This window comes from Benincasa hispida, chromosome 1, assembly GCF_009727055.1.
Source record: "Benincasa hispida cultivar B227 chromosome 1, ASM972705v1, whole genome shotgun sequence".
NCBI lineage: Eukaryota > Viridiplantae > Streptophyta > Magnoliopsida > Cucurbitales > Cucurbitaceae > Benincasa > Benincasa hispida.
In genome coordinates, this window is record NC_052349.1 from 84,114,009 (window position 1) to 84,132,257 (window position 18,249).

General features: G+C 32.0%; 1 protein-coding gene across 3 annotated transcripts; it reads right to left on the bottom strand.

The window, feature by feature from the left end:
- Positions 1 to 7,937: 7,937 nt before the first annotated feature.
- On the bottom strand, positions 7,938 to 16,396 carry LOC120081710 (NADP-specific glutamate dehydrogenase). Of its 3 annotated transcripts, none has more exons than XM_039036805.1 (16): positions 15,993 to 16,395; positions 14,855 to 15,457; positions 14,424 to 14,553; positions 14,139 to 14,340; positions 12,830 to 12,916; positions 12,694 to 12,753; positions 12,504 to 12,590; positions 12,159 to 12,230; positions 11,943 to 11,998; positions 11,649 to 11,734; positions 10,660 to 10,750; positions 10,410 to 10,567; positions 10,210 to 10,301; positions 9,307 to 9,387; positions 8,746 to 8,819; positions 7,938 to 8,448 (listed from the first exon to the last, which is right to left on the bottom strand). In XM_039036805.1, exons 2-16 carry the CDS (start codon positions 15,414 to 15,416, stop codon positions 8,373 to 8,375), a joined length of 1,914 nt encoding a protein of 637 aa, XP_038892733.1. In that variant the 5' UTR covers positions 15,417 to 15,457; positions 15,993 to 16,395; the 3' UTR covers positions 7,938 to 8,372. The 3 variants fall into 3 exon arrangements, 1 of the variants encoding a protein (XP_038892733.1); XR_005482937.1 differs by having other exon boundaries at positions 8,386 to 8,448; positions 10,154 to 10,301; positions 15,993 to 16,396; XR_005482939.1 differs by lacking the exon at positions 7,938 to 8,448 and having other exon boundaries at positions 8,742 to 8,819; positions 10,221 to 10,301; positions 15,993 to 16,396.
- Between the last annotated feature and the right edge of the window lie 1,853 nt (positions 16,397 to 18,249).

Genomic DNA, 18,249 nt, shown 5'->3' on the forward strand with positions numbered 1-18,249 from the left:
GGGTAAAGAATAATGTAAAACTTTGTTAATTACAATAAAAAAAAATTGAATATACAATAAATTATTATAAAAAAATTGAATAAACAATAAATTATAATAAAAAAAAATAGAATATACAATAAAATGAATATATAATAAAAAAAATATTTATTTTTCAATCCCTAACTATTTGGAGTCCGTCTTAGTAATGAAGGACACTTCCTTCGATTATGTCCTAACTGATTACAACATCCACATCGTTGTCGAGTGACTGGTTCTGTCCAATCCATCTCGTTGTGATAACGTGAACTTTTTGGTCTACCAGATTTTCTCAACAACAATGGATCAGGATGTAAGACGGGCATATTAGGGTGCATGATCTAGTAATCTTGTACATGTTGAAATTGAGGAGAGTAACATTCAGCATACGTTGACAATTTGTAATAGTCATCCATAAAATCTTCGTAGTTCATGTTAAAATGTGAGCAAACGGCCATAAAATGCGAGCATGAATGCCGAATGCTTGCCACTTGTTACATGAACAGTACCGCTCGGACCTGTTTAGCCCTGTCTCTTATACACATCTAGATGTGTATAAGAGACAGCCCTAAGACCGATCGTATGATTGTATTTCATGTTTACTAGATCGTGCAACCCATTTATTTATTTTGTCGTGTGCATACCTGGATTTTTACTCCACTTAGTATTATAAAATATGTTTGAAATAAATTAGTAAATATATATAATAATAATAATAATAATAATAATAATAATAATAATAATAATATTCCGGGTGTATTTATCTTGACGCTCCAATGCATCCCTTATTTCTCCTCTACTTTTCTCAAAATAGTTCACGCATTTGAAGAATGTTATCTGAGCAAGAGCATTTATAGGCAACATTCGAGCTTCTTTGAGGACTCCATTTACGCACTCGGATAGATTTGTCGTCATCCACCCATATCTGAATCCTCCATCATGTGTTTGAGTCCATTGCTCTAAACTAATGTTGTCAAAAAAACTCAGACAGCTCCGTTTTATTCCTTTGATATCTTCAATTGCTTTATTGAACTTTGAATTTGAAACTGACACCCGACACGATAAACATAAATTTTTAATGAATTAAATTTATACTTTTTATTGAAGTTGCTGACGATATGTCGTAAGCAGAAACGATGGTGACATTTCGGTCCTGTCCAACCATTTGCTGGGTTGTTCACTGCTGCGATTATACCAGCATGTCGATCTAAAATTAAACACACCTTTTCGTGTGTTACAATTTCTCTCAGGTGTTTCAGGAACCCCCATGAGTCTGCGGACTCTTCATCAGCAACGACAAACGTAAATGGAAGAAGATGGTCATTCGAGTCAACTGATGTAGCAATCAACACTTTTCCTCTATATTTACCGTACAAGTGTGTACCATCTATCTGAATTATCGACCGACATTTATTAAAAACTTCTATACAAGAACCAAATGCCCAAAATATAGAAGTTAGGATAATATGGCCTTCAATAAGCGTTTCAACCACTTGGGCAACAATTTGTAAGACTATCCCAATCACCGAACACTTTAGCCAACGCTTTTCTTTTTCCCTCCCATACCCTATGGTAAGGAACATGATATCCAAACTTTGATTTGATGTCGGACTGTAGTTGTGCCACACTGATAGATGATTTTTCTCTTACGGCGTCACAGAACTCCAGTGCAATCATTGATGAATCCAATTGCACGTGACTTTGACTTAGTTCTGAATAAAAACATGTATGTTGTTTATCATACTTAGTGATCTCGAACAAGCCATGCAATTTTTTCTTTATTGCACGAAGTCTCCACTTGTAACCTTCCTCTCACTTCTTATACCGAATTGTCCAAATCGTCGGTGTAGATTCAACAACCTCATATGGTGCATGACACTTTATTGCAAAACATTTGACTGCGTGTTATAGAATTTCCCTGTCTTGATAAATCATCCCTTTATATGAGTATTGTCAACGTCCACAGGAGCTAAAATTAGGTCATGTTCCCGAATGCTATTCAGTACATTCATATCCAAATTATTGAATGTGTCTGAAAGTATCTCATGTTCACGACTATCGAAATTCAACTTTTCAAATTCGTCATCTATTTCTGTTCTGAAGTCTCTGTACAGGTTGTTCGCCACCATATCTTTATTATCACATGGCGATGCAACTGACTCCGGATCAGGATCGATACATTGAGTTGGATCTTCAAACTGGTTAAATGAGGTATCAGGATTCACCCCTATTCTATTTACATTTATATACAAATGCACTAGATTTGACACTGGCATTGCCATTGAGAACATCAAGTTCATAGGGAATGATATAAACCTTATTGATCCTGATGGTTCTAGATTAGGATGTCTATATATTATTTCTATTTGATTTGCTCCCATATCTACAGTAAGTAACATCCCAACCATTTCAATGAATTGTTCAAATACAATTCTACTGTAGTATATTAAAAAATATTAAATTTTTTAGTTTATAAACATAAACTTTTTAAGTTTTATGAACATCAACTTTTTAAACATAACAATAAATTAAACTTTTTTTTAACTATTTTTAAACATAACAATAAATTAAACTTTTTATAACTATTTTTAAACATAACAACAAATTAAACTTTTCAAATTAAAACGAGACAAACTTTTTAAACTATTTTTTTCAAATTTAATACAAAATAAAAAATTAAATTAAATTAAACTTTTTCAAACTATTTTAAAGTATATTTTCAAAGTTAATACTAGAAAATATCAACTTATCCACATATAAACATAACAACAATAATTTTCATAAACAAGAAACTAAAATTTTCAAACTATATTAAATTTTTGAAATTATACTAAACTTGTTAACTATCACAATAATTTTGTATTAAACTATAAATATCAACTTCTTAAACATAACAATAAACTAAACATTTTAACACTAGAAACAAGTTAATACTAAATAAATCAAATATCATAAGAATAAACTAAACTTTTCAAATATCATAAATTCAACTCGCAGATTCGATGGTAGTTCTCTTTTTTCCTTCAAAGTGACAACGTTCACCCTTTTTTCTTGTTATTTTTTATCTGACAACAACTACAAATTTTTTTTTAAAAAAATAGAATCTATAAAAAAAACAATAATATAAGAACTAAAATAAAATTTATAATTATTCTTAAAAAATAAAAATTTAGTAGAGTAACATACTAGTATAGTTGTGTGAGAATAATTTGTATTAAACGAAATACAAGAAGAGAAATGGAAATGGAAATGGGAGGAGAGAAAGATGATTTCAAAGGCTTATTTTCGAAGGCAGTGAGGGGTAAATTATCGAGGGAGTGAGTGAGCAAAAATGAAGAGGATGGTGGTTTAAAAGGATGTAGGTCGAGTGTTGAACACTCGACCCACGGGGTTAGGGTGGTTGAAGAGGCATTAGGCTATGACAGAGGGGCATAAATGTGTCAATGCATGCAGGGAATCAGAGCAGGGGAATCAGATCAGTCGGTCAATACATGCAGGGAATCGCACAGGGGAATCGGAACAGGGCAGCATGGTGATAGGACCTCACACCTTTTTTTAATTTACTTGATAATAAAATCAAGGTTGACCATATTTTTTTAGACTTATTCAATTATAGTCAATTTTAATATATGCACTTTCATTAAACTTACTCAATTATAGTTATTAGTTGTAACAAAATTTTATTATTGTTGTTATTTTTTCATTAATGATTATTAGTTTTTTTTTTCTCATTGGTCATATATATATTTCTATGAAAAGTAAATAAAGTGAAGACAATTATGAGCGAGATCCTGCTCATGAGCAAGATCCTCATAAGCGAGATCCTCCTCATGAGCGAGATCCTCAAGCATTTTTTTAACAAACTGTCTTCCTAGCGATGCTCACCTTACCAGCGAGATTCAGTCCACATTTCTAGCGAGATTCCCTTTCTAGCGAGATTCCCTTCTAGAGCGAGATCCCTATCACAAAATTAGCGTGATTTTCTTCTAGAGCGAGATCCTCATCGCAAAATTAACGATATTTCCTTCACCCACTTATCTTCCTTGTCGAGGGTTGAAGTTTTGACTTATATGTCAAAACTTTAACTTTTGACAACCCTATCATCACAAAATTAGCGAGATTTTCTTCACCCACTTATCTCCTTGTCAAGGGTTGAAGTTTCAACTTATGTATGTCGAAACTTCAACCTTCGACAACCTAAAAATTAGCTAGATTTCTAGAGCGAGATCCTCACCACAAAATTAGCGAGATTTCCTTCACCCACTTATCTTCCTTGTCGAGAGTTGAAGTTTCGACTTATGTATGTTGACATTTCAACCTTCGACAACCCTAATATACATATTGTTTCCAAGTTTTTCTTTGTATGTCGAGTTCTCAACGTTTGATCTCTACATTAATCGGATCCTCAACCCTCAACTTCTAGCCTCGAACTCTCAAAACAACAATATTTCTCTAATAAGTTTTGAAAACAACCATATTAATATTAAAGGTCCGTATTTAGTTGATAATACAGACTTTGTTTTATATTTTCACATTTACTGAGTTGGATATGTGTGTATGTCTACTAGTTAATCGAATTTCATTTCTAAAATGTATTTCATAATATATAAATTCTAAAAACAATTTTTTTGTATTTTTAAATTTTAAAATGTATAATTATACTAAATAAAGATTAAAATATTTTAAAATACAATATAACATATTATAAACTCAATTTGTTTTTTTAAAGATTGAATTATGTATTATGTAATGTAATAAATTATATAATATTATAAACTAATGACTGTTCAATTTTTTTTTAAACTTATAACGTGTTCATAAATAAATTAATAATAGTTTCATTGTAAACTAATATTCAGTAGACAACTACAGTTAGTTTTGTGATTTATAAATATTGTATCAGACACATTTTAAATAATTGTTAAATTAGAATCCAATTTTTGAATCTGCTACCAAAAGCATATCTAAAACATGAAATACAGTTTTCACTGAATTTGTTGCTTTCGAATACAACTCGTTTTCATTGAATTCATTGTTTTCAAATTTTTGTTTTCTGATTCTCTATCGAAGATGCCCTAACTTTTTAGTTCCCAAAGTTATAAGAGTAGGTTTGGTTTTCCGTCTTCCAAACATAATTTTTTTTAGTCCTAGAGCTTTTTAGAATATATTTGTTTGGTCTCTAGATTTGAAAAGTACACATTTTTATTCTCTATTTTTTTCTTTTTAAAAAAATCCAATAAAACTCAACTCAAGGGGGGCAAGGGATGGTGGAAACAACAAGTCACCATTAATAATATCCACAACCCAAATCGGGAAGTCTACCACCCAATTCTCCATCTTCTAAATTGTCAAATACCAAAAAAAAAAAAAAAAAAAAAAAAAAAAAAAATCCCAAAACGATTTGCAAAACCAACATCATAACGAGCTACACAATGAGTCTACAAACAGAGGGAGGAGGAAAAAAAATACATTTTTAATTCCCAAACTTTAAGAATGTGTGTAAAAGCTCTCTCAAGTATATATTTTTTAAATTATTTTATATAATTATATAGTTTAAAATACAAAACTAATTTTAGATAGAAGATGTCTTTTTTCAAAACTAATTTTCTAATTTAAAATAATAAAGAAAATACTGTCGGGACCTTTTTAAACCTATTTTAAAAAATTCAGAAATCAAAAGTTACATTTTGAAAACTGTGGATGAAATACACCTATTCTAAAAGTTTCAGAGACTAAAAAGTATATTTTGAAAATTCGGAGATCATAACATATTATTCAAAACTTAGGAACTAAAAAGGTAATTTTTTCAAAATTATTTTTAAAAAAAAAGTATTTCTCAACTTTACCATTTATTTAAAAAAATATTTCTATCCTTTTTAAGGCTGGTTTGGAATACAGTGTTTAATATAGAAAAAAAAAAAAAAAAATCATTTGAAAGAGATGAGAGTGTTTGGCAAGTACTCAAAATAGCTTTTTTTAAGTGTATTTTAATTCTTTTTTTTTTTTTATTTTTTTTTTTATCAAAAGTGTATAAATAAAAATGAGTTTTTTTAAAAACATTTTTCTCAAGTCAATCCCAATAGACCCTTAATGTTGGAATGTTACCCTTAATATTTCATGAATATTATGAAACTAGCCTTATAATAAAAATTCATTAGAATGACGTGAAATTAGGAACTTGGACATCACCACACCCGTCCTAGACTCCAATTTTCATCCAAAGTTCTAGTAAATTCTTATTTCAAAATAGTTATAGAAATAATTATAAAAGGTCAAGGGTAATATTATAAATTTTGAAAAAAATATAAGGGTAACATTAAAACAAAGGTCAAATTTTAAGGTTATATTATAGTTTAAACCTAAAATAAATGTATGACTAAATAGAACATGGTAGTCTAGTAGTACAGACTTTTCTCTATTGTCGTTTGGTGCTAGGGAGAAAAGAGACATTTTATTTATGTAAATTTCGTATATGGAGATAGAGTTTGGAGCCTCAAATACTTTGGTAAATGTTATAAGACATAAATGGAAAGTTTAGAAATAAAATTCTTATTAAATTTTAGATTAAATTTAAGGGGTGTGCCTTATGATACTCGAATTTGATTTTATTTATATGTTCTTTTAACTTTAAATTTAAGGTCTAATAGTCACCGATTGTTTAATAAGTTCCTACTAAAAAGTTACTTTCCAATAAATTTTAAAAGATGTCAAATATACCACAAGAGAAAGGGTCTTGCTAAAGTCCAAGAATGACTAGATAGAATTCTAGCAGACTCACCGTGGCGCATGTTATTTTAATAACCTTATAAGAAGTCAATTAATTTTCAATTGTCTAAACCGTACATTAAAGTACTAAAGCTTAACTTTGCGTCTAATACATCCATTAAATTTTGAAAGATGTCAAATATATCAATAATATATTTGACACAAGATTGAAAGTTTATTGAACCTAGTAGACACGAACATTAATATTTAGAGACTAAACTTGAAATTTAACTTAAATATATAATTAAATTGCAAAAATTTTAAAAGTTTATGGACAAAGAATTTTAAATCTATTGATCAAATACTTTTTTTTGGCATTTGTTGAGATAAAAATGCAAATAAGACATGAAACATGCGTACTTTGATTGAAAATATCTTTATCTTCTTTTTGTTAAAATACACATTAATTCACTTATGAAATTTGTCAGCAAGTTGTAACATCTTGCATCAACCGTCCCACGGCTATAATCATGCCTTTTCTTCAACATGAAACATTATTTTCGTAGGCACTTTTTCTTTTTAGTAATAATTATCTCAAGCTTTTGAATTCATTTTTAACCATAGCTTTTCAAAACAACTGCTCATTCAATCAGAAAATATAATGGAGTCTATAACAGTGCAACTTTAAACTTAGAAGACTTTGAATCCAATCTTCATCAAATTGATTTGTGAGTCTCTTTATTCATAAATCTGTCCTAAAAATTTAACATTATAAGCAGAAAGAAAGATTGAACTATGTAAAAGTTTCAAACTAGACCTTTCTAGCTTCAAAAACTAAACCAGATTAGACCCCTATTCTATCTAACTTTAGCATAGGTTCTTTGACTTTTGCTGTGGGCTAAAGTATTTTGTTGCTCATTTGACAAAATTCCTCTTAAACAATCTAAGGACCTTTTTTCTTTAATGAGGAACAAAAGGAAAGTGTTATAACGAGCTAAGAGGGAATAGGTTTAATTTATGGTGGTCACCTACTTAAGATTTAATATACAATATGTTTTCTTGACACTCAAATATTGTAGAGTCAGACGGATCGTTCCATGAGATTAGTCGAGATGCTCGTAAGCTCGCCTAGACACTCACAGATTAAAATAAAAAAGAGAGTAATAAAAAGGAGAGTGCGAGCTAAGTGAAAGAATAGCAACAGAAGCAGCCCCTCCAAGGAATAGCTTGATGGTGTCATTGAACATATTCAATTGTAAAGATAAACAAATCTTTATTTCTCATCTCTATGTATTACAAGAGAGTAACAACCACATATAGGGAGGAAGTATAACTGGCCATATGGATAGCACATATACCAGTTCAGAAATCTTGAGGCCTTTTCCTACCCTAAGCTGCAATAGTAATTTACAACAAGTTCCAATCTTGATTTCAGCCTTTTGAGATCCCAGGTGGGCATGGTGTGTATATGATTCAGACAACGGTGTCGTATAACTTTAGTTTCTGGGCGTTAATTTAACCTACCTGATCTTGAAATCCATGTACAATACATGGCTCGCTGACAAGGGCACTTCTGCGGGACATCTTTGTATTTGGCACAGGAGAAGAAAGCAGCTTTTGAAAACCTTCCTACCGTGTGCAATGTTCTATTATACACAGCCTTGGTCGGTCATGGCTTGAGCAACACTCAGAAAAGCAGAAATGACTGCTCCGTGTACAAGAGCCCTATTTATCAAGCAAAATGAATAACACACGAGGCATAAGAAAAACTAACCTTATCAATATATATACACATATGTTCTTTAATTAAGCATAAGATACTTGACTTGTGTGGTTAGATAAACTGCGGGAAAAGTAAAAAATAAAAAAATAAAAAAAAAGAGCGCAAAATGGTGAATGAGGTTGTTGGGTCCTTTTCTTTACTTTTCATTCCAACTACTTCCCCTCTCAATAATTCAACAATTCAAAGCGGATAAAACATTTTACAATCACATGATTGAGCTAAAGTGGAGTAGAACTCACTCAGGACTCTCTTTTTGGTAGCCAAAATCAGCTGCCGCTTTGAGGGCTCTCTGGTATGTCTGTTTCATAGCTTCCTGCAAGTTAAAATGATGGAAAAGCCATAAACATGATTTAAACCCCAAAATAAAACAAATAAGAAAATTAATTGCATGCTCGATCATAAAATGGGAATGATAACCTCCACATGGTTAACAAATTAATTTTCAAGTCAGCAGTCAACCAACATTGTTATCTCCTTTTTTAATTTTAGAATTAATAAATTCAAGTTCGAGATGACTGAGCATAGAACGTCATATTTCATGCAAAGTCCAACCGGCAGAAATGTCAGATCAATAGTTTTACATTTCTCAAATGTACCGGCTTCATGTTAGATTGATCATATTGAGTACACTGATTCAGTTGTGGTTCTCATCACCGATAAGAAATTTATAAAGGATAGTACCATGAAGGTTTGACAACATGCACAATGTTGATTAATTGAATCTGGCAAATAAGAAATTCAGAAGTATTTCCGTTAACCAAACAATCGCACTAGAGGACAGGCTAAAAGATGCCCCTCACCTGCAATTTAGATTCAAAGTCCTCCGGAGACCAATGCATCAGATTACATGCATGGTTTAATTCAAGTTCTCCAGCAACAACCTACATCAAGGAAGCAACAATATCCAGATAAGCTTAAATTTTTAATAAGCAATAAAAATGGAAAGATCCAGAGCCGTCTGACAAGTTCATTCTCTTTAAACTTATGAATCAAATGTCTGATGCATTGCAACTAAATTTGAAACTAGAATATTTGGAAGGCCAATGTTATGCGAAGAGTTGAATCATGAATGTTAATTCCAGTTCTTCATATTTATTGAACTATAGATTCTTTCGGTGCTTCTTACACTTCTAACTATGATATTCACTTCAACAACCTTACTGGAACAGATCTGTTCAACTGTGGCCTTGCATTCTAAGGGGATTCACTTCAACATGGTGAAAATATCCGAAAATAAGTGGTGCTTAAAACAGTAGTGTAAATTGTGAAACTTCAGAACTAGTGCTTAAGATCTAAATCTTCTCAAGAACCATAGAAAAATTAGTTGCCTGGCAAAGTTTTAAGAGCATTCTGTAATTTTAACCATGTAACATAATTAGAAGAGCTTATCATCAAATGTCCCCAAATTCTGATCATCGCTTAAATTTTTTAGGCATCAATGGCTTTCTAATTTGGAGCTTCCAGAAGAGTCCATTCTCCTATTTCAAGGTGAACCAACATAGCAGTGAGCTGCTCTGAATATTCCAGCAAACCCATATCAACCAAAACTATTTTTCCTTGACCCAGATCTCTCAACAATCATCTCAAACTTTGAGCTCAAATAAAACACAGCAATCTATAGTTTTTATTTGTGAGAAAAACTAGTTCCTTTTAGATATTTGTAAGGCATGCATCATGCACAGAGTCGATGAAGTGAGTCGCACCCCTCCAGCACCTGCAGCCATTGCAGGAGCAATGAGAATATTAGCTTTTCTCAGCACGTCAACAGCCTCAGGAGTACAGGGCATATTTGAACCTAAGGGGAAAAGGTACCACCAAGCGACCACCAGTAAGCGCACACGCAAAAAATAAAATAAAATAGGGAGAGACAGATGGAAATAAAAACTAAAAGTGTGTTTACTACCTTCTATTAGAATACGACAGCCAGAACTAATCAGGTTTATGGCATCGGCTTGATCAATTTCATTATGGTAAGCACAAGGAAATGCAACATCGCACCTTTCATTCCAAGGTTTAGCTTCATCATAATACTTAGATCGAGCATAAGTCTTCGAATAGTCCCTGAGAGTGACAAAGTGCAGAACATAGAAATATGAGTTATTAAAATGATAGCAAAAAATTGTTGAAAGAATATAACCTAAATGTGATCACACCTTAAGCTTCTCTGCTGAGCCTTGATGTCTCTCAAAAAGGATATCTTCATGTAGTCAAATCCATCTTCGTCCACTAAATATCCCTTTGAATCTGAAAAATATATGATTGTAACATGTTAAAAGAAAAGCTATGAGTTCTCTTCATTGCATGCAAATACCAAGAAACCAACAAGACCTTTAATTTTGAAATTAAATATAATTGATCCTATTTTAAGTTGTAGCTAATATAGGACGAGAAATAAACTTCTCGTTTCATCTAATTATCAGTCTATTAGAATATGCAAACAAATCTAACTCAGATGGAACCATGAATGTTTCATGTTGCTATGTTGCAGATAATCCAACTCTAAGAAAAATTATGTCTAGAGATCATTAAAGAAAAACAAATGTCACGTTGGTACTTTAAATCACAGCATAATTCAGAAAATAATCATAATGCCTCAATACAATAATCCGCTAGAAGTCTAAGTATCGATGCAGAAACTTACAGCTCCTGCATAGTTTAACAACAAAATCAAGTCGATGTAGATGTAGTGAATCCTAATACATGTTTAGCAGGAAGTCCAATATCTCCATTATGTGATGCTTTCTGTAAATATTTTGGCAAAAATGCAATGCACACGGTAAAGATGATGCTTTAAAATGAAAGAAAGACAATTAAAAATAACAAAATAATAATAATAATAATAATAAAGAAAATAATTAGAGACATCCACAAAACTCACGCTATCTAGCAGTACAGACTAGACTTCAAACAAAAAGAGCCTTCTCCATCATGCAAGAGCTAACAATTAATTGCATGAAAAACATATTTATTTGGTATTTAAATTTCTAGCCGATAAAGAACTTATTGAAAAAATTCCTTCACCTAGTTGTGAAAGCCTGGGTAATGAAAATGAAGATGACCTTGAAAGCTAGAAGAAAGGTACTACAGCACTTTCTACCTCAATTATGTAGGTCGTGGTTTTAAAGAAATATCTGAGAATCACCTGAGACAGTAATGGGGAGGGCACCATAAGCAATAAGCTTTTCAAGAACATGCATCGCAATCTTCCCGGAACCACTCACAACGCATCTAGAGTAAAAATTCGTCAGAGGATGTTGCATTAAAGATGAGGCTTTCAGGCACCAATAAAATTGTATGAAGATAGAGCTCTAAAAACCCTAAATGCATGGCAAATATGTTCAACAGCATAAATTCGGCCATTAAATAAAGTACTTCTATACTAAGTGGTAAATAACTCCTAGAAACTAATGAGAGATTCTAGTGATGGGTATTACACCTTAGTCCTTTAAGTTCTTTATTCATGTCTGCAAGTATTAGCTGTGCAAAGAAAACCTGCATGTGCATGAGAAAATTGTCAAAATTAATACAAATAACCCTAACGTGTTCAGGGATACTTCAACCCATCTAAGAAGCCACGATCAAGCTATATCTGAACCTATTGAAACCTGGCCACCATATAGATAGAGCATAAAAAAGATATGATGTTAATTACCAGACCATATCCAGTAGCTTCTGTTCGGAGGCTAGACCCAGACCAAAATATCCTCGGCCCTGTAAAACTTCCCTGCATGAGTAAGAATCCATAATATATATTTTAAGTTTCTTTTCAAGGACAACTATATACCTTACAATGAAATTCATTCAGAGTGTAATCTGCAATATATGATCAGTCATTGAACAGGTTATGCTGATGTGTATGAAGTCCATAACAGGTCCTAAAATGATTTCATAACAGGCCCAGCAACAAATTACACAATTCTTTCTCAAAATTTGCCTTCTATATTCCATTGTTCACATCAGATGCGTTTTTTTTTGGTACTTAAGAGTTTTGAAGTACCTCAAAATGACCTGCTAACCGTCTATATTGTCCAAAAAGATATCCCATTTCTCGAGTACCCACACCCATCTCCTCAGAAGGAAGGTCCTGACAAGAATTACAATTTAGCATATCACATTACAGGCTGAACCTTGAACCTGAAAGTTTACACGAATATTAAAGGAATAAAAAGTCAATTTTCTCCAATTACCTTATCGGGGCCTAAGTAGCGATATATCTCGTTTATGAAACTTTGACAAAAGCGCATGATCTGCTAATGTATAAGAGCTTTTAAAAGCTATAGAATTGTTAAAATAGATGACATCATATAATAGTATACAACTTACCTCATTATCACTTTTTCCCTTTGGGTCAAAATCACTTCCACCTGCTGCCCCTCCTAATTTGTAGGGTGATAATGCATTTTTTAAGGTCTGTCAGTGGACCAAAGATTTTGTAAGAAACAAACTTCATTAAAGATTAAAAAGATTTACAGAGTGGGGAGGGGGTCTCAACTGTGCCAAGTTATTAAAAGAATTCCAACTAACATATAAAGAAATGATGCTGTAGCTACAAAAAAAATAAAAATAAAAAATAAAAAATCGTAGAGCTTGCACAAAGGGAAGAAAGAAAACTGCATGATCCCCAAAAATCCTCTCTTCTCCCAAAGAAATTCTTCTTTTTCTCTCGAGCCGAAGGGTCCAATACAAAAGCTACCATAAGATTAAGCAAAAAAGTTTTTAGATTCCTTCTTCAAAGAATAACTGCCAAGAATAGGTTCTTTCCACATGAGGGAGTTGAGCAAAGAAATCCAAAAACATACTCCACAAGATCAAGCAAAGAAACGGTTTTATTGAGTCTCCTCAGTTTTGTACAAATCACACCAGGATGGGAAAAGATGGTTTGGATGGCACCTTTGTACGACGAACATATATGATAAATCTGTTAGAATTTTCATTTTGATTCTATCTTAGGATGGTGAGCTGTTGTTTAACTTCATATTGAACAAAAAATAATTTATAAGACAATTGGTTCTTTTCAAGCTGATACAATTCAAGAACTAGAATGTAGTATGTTCCAGTGGAGAGCATCAACCTGAGTGCGGAGTGCTTTTTACACATTTGGTTGATTTTTGTCCTAAAGAGGATCTGTTGTTACCTTTATGGCAATATTTGCTTTGACGAAAGAATTTACTTTTCACCCCCTCCCCAACACATACACACACACGCACACAAGGGTACTAACAACATAATAGAAAACTAAAGAAACCTTAAATACATATAAAATTTAGAAGAAACGAAAAAATAGGTAACAAACAAAGATATAAATATGTTACACTCCTTCATGTCTGTTAGAAAGTGGCCAGCCCATGTTCTAATATTTCCTTCGACAACAACAAGGAAAAAAAAACCCCCCCTTTATCGATTACTTTGCAATACACAATCACAAACCACTCCGGCCTAAAGCCTGGCCTTTGCCACATCAAGACATCCAATCAAATTTACTTCAAAGGAATATGCAGCAACGCCAAGTGAAAATAATCAGCCTTTATCCATTTATAATAAAATTAGACCAAGGCCATTCTGATAGTGTAGCATTCAACAACAACATCCCGTTTCTCAAATAGGAAAAGAATAACATTATCCAGTTCGCTACCTGTTCAAAACCAAGAAACTTGGTGATACTTAAGTTCATCGATGGATGAAAACGAAGACCACCCCTACAAGGTCCCAAAGCCTGGTTAAATTGAACTCGAAAGCCTCGATTGACATGTGTCTCACCTCTGTCATCCACCCATGGAACTCGGAAAAGAACCATACGCTCAGGTTCTAACAAGCGCTCCATAATGTTGACATAGCTGAAATAATAGGACTTATAACTCCCCACTCTTTAACTATAATAATAGAATATCAAAATTTTATATATTCATGGCAAACTTACTGAGAATTTTTGGCAATAACCCGTTCCAAGGCATGAACTGCTTCTTGTACTGCTTGTATGAACTCAACTTCGTGAGGATCCCTTTTTAGTGCAGCTTCAATGATCGATCCCGCAGTTTTTGACATGAGAGCTTCGTTTGCAGATAATGACCATAAAAAGACAAATGTAAGAAAAGATTACAAAAAAGCTTCATACTAATTAAATGCAAGTATGAAAATAGTAAAAAGGTATGAGAATGGTAAAAAGCACACACAAGCCCCAATCTTCAAAATATTAATTTCATCAACATGAGTACAATGGATCAACTAGAAATTCCAAGAATGTTATCTTTTTTCTCTATAGAACATTGGCCTCCAAAGTTGAAAACGTGATTTCACCCAAAGAACAGGGAGAAATAACATAAAGAACATAAAAAATGTGGAAAATCCTACCTTTTACATATATTGGTTTATCAACAGTAATCTTGTCCTTGGAGGCCATCTGAAGCCGAAGAGCCTCTTTATGAAGTAGACTGTTGTTGTGTTCTTCAAGTGCACTCATCTGCATATTTCGGCTGCCTTCATTTCCATAAGGATTTCTCCTGTGCTTCCTGCCATACTCCTTACAAACAGAGCAAAAGATCCTGGCAGTTCCATCCTTCACATCAACATAAGCCCATTTATATGTATCAGCCCATTCCTCTCTCCATCTTTTCACAACCTTCTTCTTCCTTTTGGCTGGTTGTGTCTTTGACATATCTTGGTCATCATTGGAAAGTTGCGAAACCAATACCACATGCTTACTCTCATCATGATCTTCAGCAGATGGTTCCCGTACTGGTCCACCAATTATAGGAGTGCTAGCAAACGAGGGATCATCATCTCCAGGTCCAATTTCCAAATCAATCTCTTCGCCAAGCTCTCGAACTACCAAGTGATGTCTCTGTGCCTGCTGAATCAAGTTCATATCATCCATTGAGGTATTCATACCTAATCCACCGATTGGTAGCAACATCCAGCATGTCAATTTCACCTATTCCCCAAGAAAATGTGTTTCTGTTGGAATAGAAGGAAACCATATTACTCTAACTTCCGAAAAGAATTTTCAGTTTCTAGACACTAACCCCGGGGCTGTAGAAAATATCATCGTATGTACACTTCCAGATAATATAGAAGTACAAGTCGTCAAAGTTGATTCAGTTTTACAATTCTCTACCTAGGGCATGATTTCAAGTTTCAACTATTCTTTTCCCAAACTTTTGCTATCTCTAATCTAAGCGAAAATTTTACAAAATTGATAAACAAGCAAGGGCCATGCTAGAGTTTCTGTCTTATCCGAAACATCTGAGCCCCCGTTAATAAAAATAAAAACAAAGAATACCATCCTCAGTCAATTGCATCCGAAATTCAGTAAAGAGAACGAAATCTTGAATTACCAGAAACTCATAAAGACTTAAATTAGAATCAGCAACCAAGAAGCTAAAGAAAACTTCAAATTGGAAGCTCTTTCCCGATCTCAAAACGTTAAATATGTAAAGATTGAAGAAATGAACAGTACAGTTGGGCCACAAATTCACTATTCAAGACTTACAGTATCTTAGTGACCAGCCGAGCAGAAATTCCTTCATCCAGGCTTCCTATTCCTTGCTCCAGCTACAAGAGTTCCAGTAGACAAAAACCGGAGTGAGATCGAACATCTGTGAGTAGGTTCTCTGATCATCCACTGCCGACGAAACTTCTGGCAGGGGATAAGAGAGAGAAGCTTATTCCAGTGGCGCGTGGAATCGAATTCTCGTCGTAAACAAACTGGAATGGAGAAAGTAGCAATGGTTTCTGAGCAAAATTTGAGAGAGAGAATTCAGTTGATCCCTGTGACGCGTGCCAGAAGAAGAACAATGTGCAAATACCATCTTCCCCTTTTTCCAGTTTCTACTTTCTTTTCTCTCTCAATTTTTCCTTTCCTTTTTTTTCTTTTTTCCTTTCTTTTTTTTTTTTCCCTTTCTCTCTCTATTTTTCTTTTGGATTTATTATCTTTCTTTCACCTTCCTCACTTCTTTCTCAATTGTTTTTTTAAAATCTTGTGTTTGAAATATTTTTTGGGAAAATTTTATTTTTTAATAAATTTTATAACTTTTTCATTTATATATATATATATATAGGTAATATGATTATACAACAACAAAGAGGATCCCACAGCTTGGGATCAAGACACCACAACAAATANAAGCACCTTTGATTTTGTTTTTGTTGGGTAGAGAAAAAACTATTTATTAAAGCGTGTTCCATTTTTTTATGATTTTAAATAATCAATTTTTTAAAGATAAAAAGTACATTTAAAAATAGATTAATTTATTGATTATATTTGAGAGTGATAGACAGATTATCCAAAAATGACTTTAAAGTGATTAAATAAAAAAAATTTAAAAACAAAATTTTGATACTTGAATCATAGATATTGAATATGGTAATTAATATTTTGATTTATCGTTTTGGTCCAAAATTACTCATGACATATAACATTACCATATTTTAACCATTACAAACATTTTTATCTGCAAATTATTGTTATGGAGTTGTCAACAATTTGACAATCTGAACATAGGTCAGTGAATAAAATACTAGATACCATCTTCGAAGTCAATGATTCAATGGATCAAATAAATATTAGATAAAAAAATCGGGTAATTGCAATTATAACAATCAGATCGAACGTATTAGCAAATCTATCACAATGTAAACGGTTTACAGATATAACAAAATTTATATCTACCTCTTGGAGTCTATCAATGTTAGACCATATCACTTGTAGAAGTCTATCAACAATAGATTCTATAGCTAGTAGAAATAATGGCGGATACAGAATTTCATGTAGGGAAATATTAGTTTGTATAAGATCAAAATTTTAGCCCAATTTTTAGAATATTCTATATATAATTCTTAATCATTAAAAAAAATATATAATAGGTCCTGAATTCTTCTATTTGTGTGTCTAATATGTAGTACTCAACCTTTTGTTTTTAAAAATAATATATCTATTGACTTTAAACTTGGAAATAAAGATTTAATTAAAAATACAATAAAACAATTGATTTTTTTAAATATTTTAAATATTTTATGAGATTTATTAGATACAAAATCGAAAGTTATTAGAATTAAATTTGAATACTTAAAATTTGATTAGTCATATTTTTCACAACCAAGGACTAAATTTATAATTTAACTTGAATATAGTTTTGAATGCATTAATATATGATATCTAGATTAAATAATGCTAATTAAGAAATTACTATAAAATTTTATAGAATTATTCACTTAAATATATAAAAGCACACAATGAAACTTAAATATTTATAAAAAAAAAACAATAAAACTAGGGTTCTTCCTACCTTCAATCTTCGTAATAATAATTTACTAGAATTTTAAAAATGTGTATATAAATATGTACACATATGTGAAAAAAATTAAAGAAAAGTAATGTATAAATATATTTTGAAAAATTCAAACAATAAAAATTAACCAAAAAAGATAAAAATAGCAATCCCCACCAATTCTGATGACATAAGCCCTGTCAACCACTTAAAGATGCTCATATTCAGAACTTTAAAATAAGAGCTTATATAATCAAAATATTGGAAAATTGTTAAAAAAAAAAAAAAAGAAGAAGAAAAAAAGCATGACAAGGTTTTCATTTTATAAAATTAATATTTTGTTTAAAAAAAACGTTGAAATAACTTTTCTCATCGATCGAACAAGATCAGCCATCGAGATTTAATTTGAAAAAACAACTTTTTTTTTAGTTATCGATTGTATTTAGTCCTTTTAAACCTTTATGTTGGTATATCTTAGCA

What these genes read in the sequence shown, in the direction of transcription:
- LOC120081710 (XM_039036805.1), bottom strand. Translation starts at nt 15,416, where the DNA reads ATGTTGCTACCAATCGGTGGATTAGGTATGAATACCTCAATGGATGAT. An exon ending in GCTACTTAGGCCCCGATAAG is followed by an intron (nt 12,591 to 12,693) that starts GTAATTGGAGAA and finishes AATTCTTGTCAG; the next exon opens with GACCTTCCTTCTGAGGAGAT. An exon ending in CTGTCGTATTCTAATAGAAG is followed by an intron (nt 10,302 to 10,409) that starts GTAGTAAACACA and finishes TTTTCCCCTTAG; the next exon opens with GTTCAAATATGCCCTGTACT.